The sequence below is a fragment of the Capra hircus genome, chromosome 9, assembly GCF_001704415.2.
Source record: "Capra hircus breed San Clemente chromosome 9, ASM170441v1, whole genome shotgun sequence".
Lineage (NCBI taxonomy): Eukaryota > Metazoa > Chordata > Mammalia > Artiodactyla > Bovidae > Capra > Capra hircus.
Window position 1 is genome coordinate 83,939,265 of NC_030816.1, and position 14,994 is coordinate 83,954,258.

The 14,994-nt window shown below is 45.0% G+C and overlaps 1 protein-coding gene across 3 annotated transcripts in view; it reads left to right on the forward strand.

The window, feature by feature from the left end:
* The window catches only part of MAP3K4 (mitogen-activated protein kinase kinase kinase 4), a 146,565-nt gene continuing 133,463 nt past the window's right edge, over positions 1,893–14,994 (forward strand). For all 3 annotated transcript variants that reach the window (XM_018053440.1, XM_018053441.1, XM_018053443.1), the window contains exon 1: positions 1,893–2,038. In XM_018053440.1, the coding sequence (XP_017908929.1) occupies positions 1,908–2,038 (131 nt within the window). In that variant the 5' untranslated portion in view covers positions 1,893–1,907. The remainder of the gene's footprint in view (positions 2,039–14,994) is intronic.

The following is a 14,994-nucleotide window of genomic DNA, read 5'->3' on the forward strand; positions in this document are numbered from 1 at the left end:
GGGCAGTTCACTAAGAACTGATCCGCCGATGGGCAAGTGAGTGGACAAGTGAAATAAGAGACAGACATTATTACCTTAGGAGCAATTTTTTACCTCCAACTACCATTTACTGTGGACTTGTCCGCTCTCTTCTGAGCACAAACACCACGATGAATGAAGTACAGTAAATCGTGCTGTGATTAGCAGCTTTTCCTTTATTATTATTATTACCATCTTACAGGTCAGGACATTGAAACTCACCTGCCCAAAGTTATGCCAACAGAAAGAATCCTAAGTGTCTGTGTCCCAAGTGACTGCTTTTAACGACTGCCTTGCAGACTTCTTCTGGAAGAAGCAACAGCAGTGGCGGCAACAATGGTATTAGCTTCCCTGGATTGAGAAATGGTTGCATGGGAGGCCCTCTGCATGCTCAGTTGCTCAGTGCGTCAAATTCTTTGCAACCCCATACACTACAGCCCACCAGGCTCCTCTGTCCATGGGATTTCCCAGGCAAGGATACTGGAGCGGGTTGCTTTTCCTTCTCAGGGGATCTTCCTGGCCCAGGGTTTGAACCAGCATCTCCTGCATTGGCAGGCAGGTTCTTTACCACTGACTCCCCCCAGGGGGGCCCCTAGCACTGTACATGGATTATTTCATTTACTCCTCCTCCTGACCCTAAGAGGAATGTGTTATCATTCACATTTTATTGACACAGAAGGAGAGGTTCAGTTAACTGACCCAGGGTCACACAACTGGTGAGGCTGGATGGGGTATCGAATGCCAGGGCCAAGCCCTTCAGCCCTCCAGCCCTCCAGTTTCCTATCATTGCCATAGTCATTCACTCCAACGCTCAGAATGAGCATTTATTGAGCACCTACTGCTTTTGTGGAACTGTGATCACCCTGGAAGTCCCAGCACTGAGGCCAAGCCAAGTGCTGGTAGAAAGAGCAGAAATGTGTTGCCTGGGCCGGGTGGGGTGGGAGGTGGGGGCGCCAGGGTGCTGCTTATCTCTGCGGTGCTGCCCAGAGGCCATCTGCCTGGGTTTGCACATTTCAGTTTCTTGTACTGAGCTTGCTGCTTAATTGTGCAGAGTTCTGTTTGCTTTCTGTTTTTAGAATGAACATCGCCAAGCAGAGGGTAAACTCCAGGACACGCACTGCACATTGCGTTTCCCTTGGATGTCCCCCAAACCAGCAGAGGGTGTGTTGGTGCTCCAATAAATGAAATTGAATGAAAGCTTCTCTTTCTGGTCTCTCGTCATTATTGATCTATAAAGGCCTTTAAAGGGGTCAGCTTTTGTTGCAATCAACACTAGGCAGGCAAGGACTCAGGCCATTGAAGACTTTCTTCTTCTCAAAGCTCCTTTTTGAGCCCGGTTCTGCAGAGTCTTGCTTATTTGGAGAGACAGGCAAGCCATAGGAGATAAAACAGATTATGTTACATGGTTAAATGTGGAACGTTGGCTTCCTGCAAGAGCTTGGAGTTTCCAGAAACACCGAAACTGCCTCCCCTTGGGCGATCCAAGAGCCTCGGGGGCAATAGCTCTGACGCAGTTCAGACTTCACTCCAAGCCACAGAAGCGCAAACAACCTTTCTTTTCAGCCGGGCCTTTGAAGCTCTCTACTCAGCCGGAAAACACTTCAGAGCCAAACAGAAGCGAACACCGACCGACAGCGGCCGGCAGGGGACGGCAGACCCCGGCCTTTTCAGCCGCGGGGGCTGCAGCCCGCGCCCCCAGGTGGGGGTCCCCAGGACCACCAAACCTGTCGCAGGTTTTCTGCTCAGTGGCTCCACCAGCCCAGCTCATTCCCTTCTCAGGCTGCAGGCTCGGGCTGCAAGGGAGAGGATTCCAAGGCTGGGATGGGAGCTGGTGCGGGCGCCTGGCCAATTGCTGTGGACGATTTATGCTTCTGATAGGAAAACTGGAGATGCTGGCCAAGTCGGCAGCTGCCTGCATTCCGGCAAAGTCACGGGGCGGCGGCGGCGGCGGCGGCCTCGCGGCCAGTGCCCGCGCGGCGGGAGCCGGGACCCGCCCGGGGGAAGGATGCGCGGAGCCAAGGTAGGGGACCCCTCCGCCTCCAAGCTGGGCTCGGGTCTGCCGGCGCGGGGTCTGCCCTCCGGGGGTGGAGGTGGGGAGCTGGTCAGGTCCCTCGGCCCAGCAGCTGGCTCAGCGACGGAACACAACCGGGTAGCTGGGTTGACAATCTGTGTGAACGTGGAGGAATGGAATTTTCAGTGAGTGGGTTTTTCCCTTTCCAGGAGCACTGATGCTTGGCCCTGGTGCTCCAGACCCTGAAGTCCAGTTTCGAAACTGGCCAGAGTAGGCGATGTTTCAGAGAAGGGCAGCCGCCTATGTCTCCCTGTTTTTACATCCTTTTGCTGAGGGTGTGTGAAGAGACTGTGACGGGCTGGGTGGGAAGAGATGGACAAAGAGCTCCAATACCTGTATTTCCGAGCAGAGACATTTCACAGCCAGGAAAAACCAATATAATCAGTTCTGCCTTAACATGCCTACTATGGGCATGTCATTTTCCTGCTACAAATTTACCTTGTTTTATGCTAAACCTGTGTTCCTAGAAAGACATATTGCTGTCCCTCAATCGTGTCCAAGTCTTTGTGACTCTATGGACTTCAGCATGCCAGGCTTCCCTGTCCTTCACCGTCTTCCAGAGTTTGCTCAAACTAACATCTGTTGAGTCAATGATGCCATCCAACCATCTCATCCTCTGCTGCCCCCTTCTCCTCCTGCCCTTAATCTTTCCCAGCATCAGCATGTTTTCCTGATGAGTGAGTTGGCTATTTGCATCAGGTGGCCAAGGTATTGGAGCTTCAGCTTTAGCAATGAATTCCTTCCAATGAATATTCAGAGTTGGTTTCCTTTAGGATGGATTGGTTTGCTCTCCTTGCTGTCTAAGGGACTCTTGAGAGTCTTCTCTAGCACATTTTGAAAGCATCAATTCTTCGGCGCCTAGCCTTCTTTATGGTCCAACTCTCACATCCAACATACATGACTACTGGAAAAACCATAGCTTTGACTAGACGGACCTTTGTCAGCAAAGCAATATCTTTGCTTTTTAATATACTGTCTAGGTTTGCCATAGCTTTGCCATAACTTCCAAGGAGCAAGCAGCTTTTAATTTCACGACTGCGGTCACCATCTGCAGTGATTTTGGAGCCCAAGAAAGTAAAATCTGCCACAGTTTCTATTTTTTCCCCATCTATTTTGAAAGCGACGAGAAACATTTTTGTTATTAACTCTGATTTAAATGGCAAGAAGTAGCTTACCATAGGGTATATTGATTGCAGGTTAAAAGGGCATTTATATGCCCTTAGCTATGAGTATTCACATGCTCTGTATGCTTCATGTTATGTAGAACTACAGGTGAGATAATCCCCTGGAGAAGGAAATGGTAACCCATGCCAATATTCTTGCCTGGAGAATTCCATGGACAGAGGAGTGTGGTGGACTACAGTCCATGGTGTTGCAAAGAGTTGGGCACGACTTGAGTGAATAACCCTTTTACTTTCACTTTCAAATTGATACAAGTACAGTAAAATTAATACTCTAAAACTAGCTAATGTGCTTATTAATCAGAAAAAATCCAATTTCTAAAAATTCTATCCCATTTAGTAATTTGACCCATATGATATATATATGTGTGTATGTGTGTGTGTATGGATAGCTTTATAAGAAAAAGTTGTATTACACATTGTACTGATTTATTTTTTCTGCCCATCACTAAGACGTCTTTTAATTTAAAAAAATGGATTAAATAGATCTGTGAAGTAAGCAATGAGAACAAAAACATTGTGTGCTTTTGTGGTTACATAAACAAAAGACTGAAAGTAACAATTTATACTGATGGTCAAGCATTAAGTTGTCCTTATCAGAGATTGTCAATTCAAGTGCTGATAAATGGAGAAGACTGGAGCTGAATTCCCAGAAGGTCAGACCTTGGAGATTTCTCTTTTGAATAGATTACTGGTAATTGTTGTTCCTCTTTCTTACAAAAGTAGAAACAAGTATGTTGTTTAGTCACTAAGTCATCCCCAACTCTCCTGCGACCCTATGGACTATAGCCCGCCAGGCTCCTCTATCCATGGGATTTCCCAGGCAAGGATACTGGCGTGGGTTGCCATTTCCCTGTCAAGGGAATCTTCCTGACCCAGGGGTCAAACTCATTTCTCCTTCATTAATAGGTAGATTCTTTACCACTGAGCCACCGGGGAAGCCCAGAAACAAGTATACAAAACTGGATTTAGAAAAGTGGGCATTTAATCAGTCGCAGCGCCCTACTCCTAAAGGTGATCAACAAGTGATTTCAATGACAATCGCTTATGCTGGGCTGGTCAGCACTCCCTCCCTGCTCTAGATGACAGTCCTCCAGATTTCTGCAGCCAGCGCCCCTGTTCCCAGATCCAGCATCTCCTGGTGCTTCAGGACTTCCCAAGTCCCTCAGCAACCCAAGAAAATGGGACATCTTAGGGAAGACCCTACCGTGTATGGTCCAGGGAAGGAAGACAAAGCCCTGGTTCATTATTACGAATCCCTTAATCAAGAGTATCCCTTAATCAAGGGGCCCTGTTTCTATTAATTCTGCAAACGGTTATTAAAAGCCCGTTCATTTTAAACTAGTAGCTCAGCTGTCCTGTGTGCAAGCTGCCCTGAATCTAGCTCTCCACATCCTCCACTGAGTACATAGGTAGTTCATCATGTTACGTTATTCGAGAAATGTGAGCTATGTAGAAAAGAACGGACTGAGCCAATGCTGAAGCGATTCACCAGCTTTCCTTATTTTTAAAATATGTTAGTTTTTAAAGATACATTATTTCTTTATCTTTGGCTGTGCCGGGTCTTGACTGTTGTGCACGGGCTTTCTCTAGTCGCGGCCCGCGGGGGCTCCTCTTCTTTGTGGTGCCTGGGCTCTGGAGCTTAGCTTCAGTAGTTGCGGCATCCGGGCTTGGCTGGTCCGCGGCATGTAGGATCTTCCCCGACCGTGGATTGAACATGTGTCCCCTGCATTGCAAGGCACCTTTATAACCACTGGACCACCAGGAAAGCCCCTGGTTGCTTTATAATCGGCTCTTGAAGTTGAGAAAGGACATCCACCTAAGATACGGTCAATTTGCTGGGTTGGTATTGACCCTGACTTTTGTTTCACTTCGTGTTAGTTTGGTTTTGGAATCTGATATCTTTCTAATTATTTGTCATGTTGTATTAATTAGCATCACGTTGTCCCCAGCCATTTAAAAGAGGCTTTGTGAGGAGTCAAGTCAGAGGCCACCCCATATTTACTAAGTCTTTTTTCCCCAGTCATAATTTATTTCATCTTCCTTCTCTTCTTCCAGCTCTGCTTCAGATACACCTCTTCTCTACAGAAAGACTTTTTTTTAAATGAAGTGTCTGCAGAAAGACATTTTCATTAGAATTAGAAGGAGTAACAAATTATAAGAGCTTGTTTTTGCTTTTCCTGTTTCTTTAGAAAGTCTCCCATTTGCTTTCTCTGAAGCCTTTTATGAGTGCTGGCTTCGTTCTGCTCCCCGAACACCCTCGCATGCTGTTCTATCTTTCTTCTGTCATCACACCTTGCGCTGTTGCCCACGGGCATTGCTTACTGAGATATCATTTTGTACTGCTTTTGTCTTCACTAGAGCACTCTTCCATGTGACTTTTGAGGGTAATATTGTCAAGATTTTCTCCCAATGTGTGCTCACTCCTGTTTCTTTGTAGATTTTTGTTTTAATGCCTCTATTTGGACACATTTTCCCCCTGTGTTATTAAAGGGAAGGTTTTGCTCATAAATAAAAATGGCTTTTTAAAATATATTTGACAATGAGTTGGCCTTCCCCCATTTTGGTAAGAGAATTGAAGACATAATTCTCTTTGTTGCGTAAAAAACTGTCACTGGGGAACTGCCTCTGTTCTCCTGATTAGAGAGATTTGAGGCATTACTGCCATGAACTATTTGTTATTGACCGCTTTGCCTGTTTGGGTCAGTATAACTATCAGTATGTTTTGAATATCAGAACTTTCTGTGACCTTAAGTATGCGTATGAGCAATTATTAAAATTATATGTACTATCAGATGTCTCAGAAGTACGTTTCCCAAAGCAAAAGAAGAATTTTATTTGGCTGGTCTATATTCAAATCAAATCCCTTATGATTATACAGTGGAAGTAAAAATAGATTTAAGGGACTAGATCTGATAGATAGAGTGCCTGATGAACTATGGACGGAGGTTCATGACATTGCACAGAAGACAGGGATCAAGATCACCTCCGTAGAAAGGAAATGCAAAAAAGTAAAATGGCTGTCTGTGGAGGCCTTACAAATAGCTGTGAAAAGAAGAGAAGCAAAAGGCAAAGGAAAGATATAAGCATCTGAATGCAGAGTTCCAAAGAATAGCAAGGAGAGATAAGAAAGCCTTCCTCAGTGATCAGTGCAAAGAAATAGAGGAAAACAATAGAATAGGAAAGACTACAGATCTCTTCAAGAAAATTAGAGATACCAAGGGAACATTTCATGCAAAGATGGGTACAATGAAGGACAGAAATGGTATGGACCTAACAGAAGCAGAAGACGTTAAGAAGAGGTGGCAAGAATACACGGAAGAACTGTACAAAAAAGATCTTCACGACCAAGATAATCATGATGGTGTGGTCACTCACCTAGACATCCTGAAATGTGAAGTCAAGTGGGCCTTAAAAAGCATCACTATGAACAAAGTAGTGGAGGTGATGGAATTCCAATTGAGCTATTTCAAATCCTGGAAGATGATGCTGTGAAAGTGCTACACTCAATATGCCAGCAAATTTGGAAAACTCAGCAGTGGCACAGGACTGGAAAAGATCAGTTTTCATTCCAATCCCAGAGAAAGGCAATGCCAAAGAATGCTCAAACTACCACACAATTGCACTCATCTTACACGCTAGTAAAGTAATGCTCAAAATTCTCCAAGCCAGGCTTCAGCAATATGTGAACCATGAACTTCCAGATGTTCAAGCTGGTTTTAGAAAAGGCAAAGGAACCAGAGATCAAATTGCCAACATCCGCTGGATCATGGAAAAAGCAAGAGAGTTCCAGAGAAACATCTATTTCTGCTTTCTTGACTATGCCAAAGCCTTTGACTGTGTGGATCACAATAAACTGTGGAAAATTCTGAAAGAGATGGGAATACTAGATCATCTGACCTGCCTCCTGAGAAATCTGTATGCAGGTCAGGAAGCAACAGTTAGAATTGGACATGGAACAACAGACTGGTTCCAAATAGGAAAAGGGGTATGTCAAGGCTGTATATTGTCACCCTGCTTATTTAACTTATATGCAGAGTACATCATGAGAAACGCTGGGCTGGAAGAAGCACAAGCTGGAATTAAGATTGCTGGGAGAAATATCAATAACTTCAGATATGCAGATGACACCACCCTTATGGCAGAAAGTGAAGAGGAACTAAAAAACCTCTTGATGAGAGAGAAAGAGGAGAGTGAAAAAGTTGGCTTAAAGGTCATCATTCAGAAAACAAAGATCATGGCATCTGGTCCCATCACTTCATGGCAAATAGATGGGGAAACAGTGGAAACAGAGTCAGACTTTATTTTGGGGGGGCTCCAAAATCACTGCAGATGGTGACTGCAGCCATGAAATTAAAAGACGCTTACTCCTTGGAAGGAAAGTTATGACCAACCTAGACAGCATATTCAAAAGCAGAGACATTACTTTGCCAACAAAGGTCTGTCTAGTCAAGGCTATGGTTTTTCCAGTAGTCATGTATGGATGCAAGAGTTGGACTGTGAAGAAGGCTGAGCGCTGAAGAATTGATGCTTTTGAACTGTGGTGTTGGAGAAGACTCTTGAGAGTCCCTTGGACTGCAAGGAGATGCAACCAGTCCATTCTAAAGGAGATCAGCCCTGGGATTTCTTTAGAAGGACTGATACTAAAGCTGAAACTCCAGTACTTTGGCCACCTCATGTGAAGAGTTGACTCATTGGAAAAGACTCTGATGCTGGGAGGGATTGGGGGCAGGAGGAGAAGGGGACGACAGAGGATGAGATGGCTGGATGGCATCACCAACTCGATGGACGTGAGTCTGAGTGAACTCCGGGAGTTGGTGATGGACAGGGAGGCCTGGTGTGCTGCGATTCATGGGGTCACAAAGAGTGAGACACGACTGAGTGACTGAACTGAACTGAAGTGGTCTATATTCAAACCATGTCTTACTTTGTAGAACCTACAAAGTAGGTGAAAGATTTCTTATACCTGGATCAACATACTGACCAGTATCTATGGGGAAGGCAACAAAGTGTGTCAGTATTTCTAATACACAAATGTTATTGACCACATGGACTATAGCCTGCCAGGCTCCTCTGTCCATGGGGATTCTCCAGCAAGAATACTGGAGTGGGTTTCCATGCCCTCCTCCACGGGATCTTCCAACTCAGGGATCAAATCCAGGTCTCCTGCATTGTAGGCAAATTTTTTACCATCTGAGCCACCAGAAAAGCCCATAGATCAAGTAATAGGAAATTATAATTTTCGTTCATGTCTTAATGAACCCACTTCTTTTTTGTTTCGTTTTAATTTTTATTGTAGGATAAGTGATTTACAATGTTGTGTTAGTTCCTGCTGTACAGCAGTCAATCAGTTATACATACATCCCCTCTTTTTCAGATTTTTCATTTCCCATAGAGGTCATTACAGAGTATTGGGTAGAAACCGACTGGCTTCCATCACCAATTTTTTTTTTTTTTCTAATCAGTAAGAGAGAGGGTTCAACATCACGTGTTGAAACTACCTCAAAGTTTCATTTACCTTCTTACTTGTTAGGAATCCAGACCTGTTAATAATAATTAACAATTATATATAATTGTTATTAATTGAAATTAATAATAATTTCATTTTATTCCCAGTCTTTTACCTTAATGGGTTGAATAGTTATTGCCTAATAGTTTGAGGATAAATAAGTGCAGTTTATTTATGTTTTCCAGATTGTGAAAGTGAAGAGTTAAATCTAAGAGACACATTTACAGTTGCTTCTGGTGATGAAATTCTAGACGTTATTTCAGGACGAAGGTTGATTCACAGATACAGGACTAAGTAAACTGGGGAGGCACTTAATGGGACATCATGGTCTATTCTTTCTGTGAGGCAAGTAGAGTTCCCAGTCAAATGGTAATGATACCTACAGTAGTATATCCATAACCCCTCCACCTTTTGCTCTTTAGTTATTTGTGTATTTTGTTTGTAAGAAATATGCTAACAAGATCACATGAAATACTTATTTTTGTAATTTAATGATATAGGCCAAAGTAACTGACAAGTTAAGTTCATGATAGTTAAAATTACACTGGAAATGCCTCTTCACTCACTCACCTCATACTATTATGGCAACACAAGTGTTTACCTTGGTGCTTACCTCCTTTCCTTAAAACAAAAGTACCATCCCACCACAAAGAAAGACTCTAGGTAGGTAGGAAGAAAACAGCAAGGGAAAATCCAGAAATCAGAGTTAGATCCAAAGCACAAGACAGTCAGGAAGTGCAAGAAAATGCATATTATGGTTTCACAAAATATTTTTAAATGCTTTTATTCTAGACGTAAAAGGTCAGATTCATTTTGATTACATTTTGCCTACTTTCTGAAGTTTCAGATTTATGAAACAAAATGATGATTTACTATGTGTATAAGTTCTGGAAAGCATTTCAACACACATTAAGATTTTAGGTTTCGTGGAAGAACTTTCCCAAAGGCCTTTTTTTTTTTTTTAATTAAAAAAAATGTTTTTTGAGCCTAAGTTACCATTTTTTGCCCATGCAGTAGAGCGCACAGGCAAGTCTACACAAACACAGAAGCACACAGCCCTAGTGTTACGGGCAGAAAGCTTTTTTACCAAACGCCTATTTTTAGACGACTTCTGCATCAAACTATACCATTTCATTTTTTTTTGAGAGCCAAATTTCATTTAAAAATGTTTCTAAAAGTATGTTCAAGCCTTTGAGGGAATAATCCAGCTGTGTTGCTGAGCCCCCTCCCTTTCATTTTTTTCAAGGTTGCACGTGTACAAAGAGTCGATTCACTCTGTTACATGAAGGATGCACTTCGGGAAGACTGGAGTTACTTCTAGTTAGCAAGTTCTTCACCACGCAGGCAACAATTCATCACAATTTGACAAGATACACTTTTTACATTTGAGGTTAAGAACGAAAGTAGAAATAGCTCTGGGCAGAAAGGAAAGGCTTGCATGGAAGTATATAACCTGTTGTGATCTGATATTTTACTCCACACCCGTATTATAAATAAACACAACTGGGAAAGAAAATCCTCCCTACACTCTCTGTGCTAAAACTAAAGCCCGTGTGCTATATTAAGAGAAGTGGGATATATGTTTGCATTTGTAGGGATGGGCTGGTGGTTTTCATGACAAAATGCTTCCTTTCCTTTCCCTACCCTCAAAAAAAAAAAAAAGGAAAGAAGGACTCCACAAACTTTGTCACAGTAGTTTGTAAGTTGAAGTTCAGAGTTAGGATTATAAGCAATTAGAGAAGTACAGTCCGTTTTCATTTATAGGTGGCGCCAGTGGTAAAGAACCTGCCTGCCCGTGCAGGAGATGCAAGAGACGTGGTGTTTGATCCCTGGGTTGGGAAGACCCCCTGGAGGAGGAAATGGCCACCCACTCCAGTATTCCTGAATGGAAAGTTCCATGGACAAGAGGAGCCTGTCCGGCTACAGGCCATGGGGTTGCAGAGAGTCAGGCACAACTGAGCTTGCCTGCAGGCAGGTAGATTATCCATAGGTGGTAATCGTTGATAAAATCTGGCTCACCTCTCTTTTCTATCCCAACACTCCTGAGGCTTCTCTCCTTCCAAACACCTCCTTAAATCTCCCATCTGTGTTTGCAAAAGAGTAACTAATTTTGAAGATAGGCCAATCTTTCAGGAGAAAGGAGCATAAGTATTTGAAGGTAAATGCATGCCATTGTGGTAATCTGCTATTTTGAATGGTGACCTCATTAGGCCATGCCATCCACAGAACCCTGCCCAGGTGCTGGTGTCCTCCCAGTATGTTTACCCCAGACTATTCTAGAAACAAACTAGTCCTATGACTCAGGATTACTGCTGTGGTATTTTGTAACACTTAAAATAAGTCACCAGAAGATGTAATGATTTTATATTTCTTTAGGAACCAGTGTGGACCATTGTATTTTGAAAATGTAGGGATGTTTAGATATTAGTGTTATCTGTCAAAACCCAAACCAGTAATTTTCAGGAAAGTGAAAGTGAAAGTGAAGTCGCTCAGTCGTGTCCAACTCTTTGCGACCCCGTGGACTATAGCCCACCAGGCTCCTCTCTCCATGGGATTCTCCAAGCAAGAATACTGGAGTGGGTTGCCATTTCCTTCTCCAGGGGATCTTCCCGACCCAGGAATGAAACCCGGGTCTTCCGAATTCTAGGCAGACGCTTTAACCTCTGAGCCACTAGGGATTTTAATTTTTTTTTTCAGGAAGCTCAGGTCAATTATTCTTTTTGGGGAGTCCACTTTGGTGGGAAAGCAGAACCTCATTATTTTATTTCCACATATAATAATCCACTTTCAACTGCTGGGTTAAGAATTACCCAATGTAAGTTCTGCAATGACTGCTCTTTCATTAAACAAGCATGCACTGACGTCTTGTTATGGATTAGGACTGTGCAAGGTGCTAAGCTTGCAAAGACGAGTGAAGCAATCCTTGTCACCTGCTGGGAAGGGGAACACAGCCATAGGCAAATGCTTATAATTTAACATGGAGTATGTATGTAACTTTTAGGAGGTGCCTGAGGTTCCATGGATCTTCCCAGGTGGCCCTAGTGATAACCTACCTGCGAAAGCAGGAGAGATAAGAGACACGGGTCTGGAAGATCCCCTGGAGGAGGGTATGGCAACCCACTCCAGTGTTCTTGCCTGGAGAATCCCACGGACAGAGGAGCCTGGCGGGATACAGTCTATAGGGTCGCATGCAGTCAGACACGACTGAAGCCACGTAGCCTGGGAGGGCGCACACTCAGGGCACCATGTGCACTTGGAGAGGCTTCGGTCACTCAAGGGGTGTGCAGAGGAGCGCTGGGGAAGGTCTCCTATGAGAGAATGCCTGAAGGGCGTCAGAGGAGAGGCGCCTCAGCAAGGGGGAAGGGCGTGCGGCAGGGTGACAGGCACAGAGACACCTGCAGGACGTCAAGATGCCTTAGAGAGCCTGCTGCACTCCCGAGAAGCAGGAGCGAGCTGGGGCATGTACAGTGGGGGAGAGGCAGAGGCAAGGGCTGTCCAGTTGCTCAGTTGTGTCTGACTCTTCGTGACCCCGTGGACTGTGACTCACTCCCCTGGTGGCTCAGACGGTAAAGGGTCTGACTGCAATGCAGGAGACCCAGGTCGATCCCTGGGTCAGGAAGATCCTCTGGAGAAGAAAATGGCAACCCACTCCAGTATTCTTGCCAGGAAAATCCCATGGACAGAGGAGTCTGGGAGGCTATAGTCCATGGGGTCACAAAGAGTCAGACACGACTGAGCGACTTCACTTTCACTTTTTCATGGACTGCAGAGGCGAGGGAAGACGTTGGAAATGCAGGCTGGGCCAACTCATGGAGGCTTCGGGGTCCTGTTGGTGAACTTGAACTTTACCCTTAGCCCATGGGGGCTTCCCTTATGGCTCAGCTGGGAAAGAATCCACCTGCAATGTGGGAGACCTGGGTTTGATCCCTGGGTTGGGAAGATCCCCTGGAGAAGGGAAAGGCTACCCACTCTAGTATTCTGGCCTGGAGAATTCCATGGACTGTATAGTCCATGGGGCCACAAAGAGTCGGACACGACTAATTGACTTTCAATTTCACTTAGCCCATGGGGAGCCACATACTTTCACGGGTTTTCAGCAGAGGACTCACATGGTCAGAGTTGCTTTTTAGGCAGGTCAATCGGCAGAGGAAGAGAACTGAAGAGGGCAAGGCTGAATCCAGGCAGAAGTGCTGTGAGACTCCACCAGGAGTTGGGGTGAGCTGGACAGGAGGGTGCTAGGAATGGGGAGGGGAGGCAGCCTCGAGGATCATAAGCATCAGAGGGCCGGAAAGGGATGTGTGATCGGGTATGAAAGGTGAAGGAGCCGGAGAGGTCAAGGGTGATGGGCCGTGTCCTGGCTCAGGAGACAGGAAGGATGGAGACACAGCAGACAGAGGAAAGCAGTGTCTGCTTGGAGTAAGGTTTTTCCTTCGCCTGCTGCCCTTACACACACACACACACACGCTGCTCTCTCTTTCCCTCTCTCACACATACACATTTCTGTTATGTACGTTTCAGGAATACAGCATGAGAGTTTGACATCTGTCTTCACTGATGACCCCCGAAGTCTGGGTACCTCCCATCACAATTGTTGACCCCACACATGCTATCCAGATTGTTTTCCCCAATTTTTGTTGAAGTATCGCTGGTTTACAATATTGTATTCTTTTGCTTGCACACACTGTTTCAGTTACTCTGTCTTGCTCCCGTTGTGCCCCGTGCTTGCCTTACAGGAACACTGTTGGACCTCGTTTTAACTGCATGTTTAATTGCCTGTCTTCCTCACTCAACCGTAAGCTCCTTGGAACGAGGACTATGTTTGCTTTCCTCATTATTCATTCTCATGTCAGCAGTTTGCCTGGCACATAATAGGCAGCAATAACTATGTATAAAGGGGACGAGTGTAGTTTTCAGATCATAATTAAGAGTCAGCCATACATTTCGGTTAGTTTTCTATGTGGATTGTTGTTGTTGGTTTGCTGTGTTTTGAATGGCAGCCCTGCTGAAGTTGCTGGGTGAAGAACTGGAGATGTCGCACCAGTGAACCTGGCTTCTAGGCCCAGTCCTGACCTTTGTCAGATTTGTGCCATTAGACAAGGCGTTTACTCCCTTCCTGGGTATCATTTCTCCCTGGGTATAGTTAGGAACAGGGACAGGTCTGATTGCTGGTGTCCTGCCTGACTCTGATGTTTTACAAAAAAGGGAGACATCTTACAGGACAAACCAGAAGGAAAAAAATAGTATAACAATACATTAAATACTTTATTAGGAAAGTCGCTCAGTCATGTCTGACTCTTTGCGACCCCATGGATTGTAGCCTACCAGGCTCCTCTGTCCATGGGACTTTCCAGGCAAGGGTACTGGAGTAGGTTGCCATTTCCTTCTCCAGGGGATCTTCCCGATCCAGGGATCGAACCCAGGTCTCCCATATTGCAGGCTGACAGTTTACCGTCTGAGCCATTAAGCAGGAGAAAAAAGAAACCCTCAGGAAGACAGAAAGCCCAGACTCTGAAGTATACTTGCCATTAAGCGTTTCAATGTTGTCCAGCCTTTTTGATAATATAGCTAGTCCTTCAGTCATGTCTGACTCTTGCAACCCCATGGACTGTAGCCCACCAGGCTCCTCTGTCCATGGGATTTTCCCAGGCGAGAAGACTGGAGTGGGTCGCCATTCTCCAGGGGATCTTCCCGACGGCATAGGTTTACGAAATTAAAGAGAAATCAGCTCAAGTGATACCTGCTGCCTGGGGCTGCGTGGTGTCGCCACTGTCCTCAGGCCTGACGGTTCCGAGGGTTGACCGTCAGGATAAGAAACAGGTTAAGTGAGACAATGTCCTTATCGTCGGCGGGCTCAGTATGTGCCTGCCTTTCCCCACAGCAGCTCCCTGGGTGCTCAGACTCTTTTGCCACCAGTGTCTCTCCGTCCCCAAGAAGCCCTGCATTGATTCTGCTTGTAAATGAGTTTCCCTTCTTGCAAAGCATCATTATCCCGCATAGAAAAGAATGTGAGCTCAGAGGCTTCTTTGTCCAAAACAAAACTTTGAAGGCAAATTCCTTGAACTTTTGAGACATTCAGCCGACAGTAGCTCCATCCCTCGTGGCTGCATGTATTTAACTCCGTCAGGAACCTTTGACATGTTTTCCACAGCTCTGTTCACTGCGACTTCCTGGGGACCTTTCACTGTTGGAAATTTAACTTGAAAGGGAAAGATGTA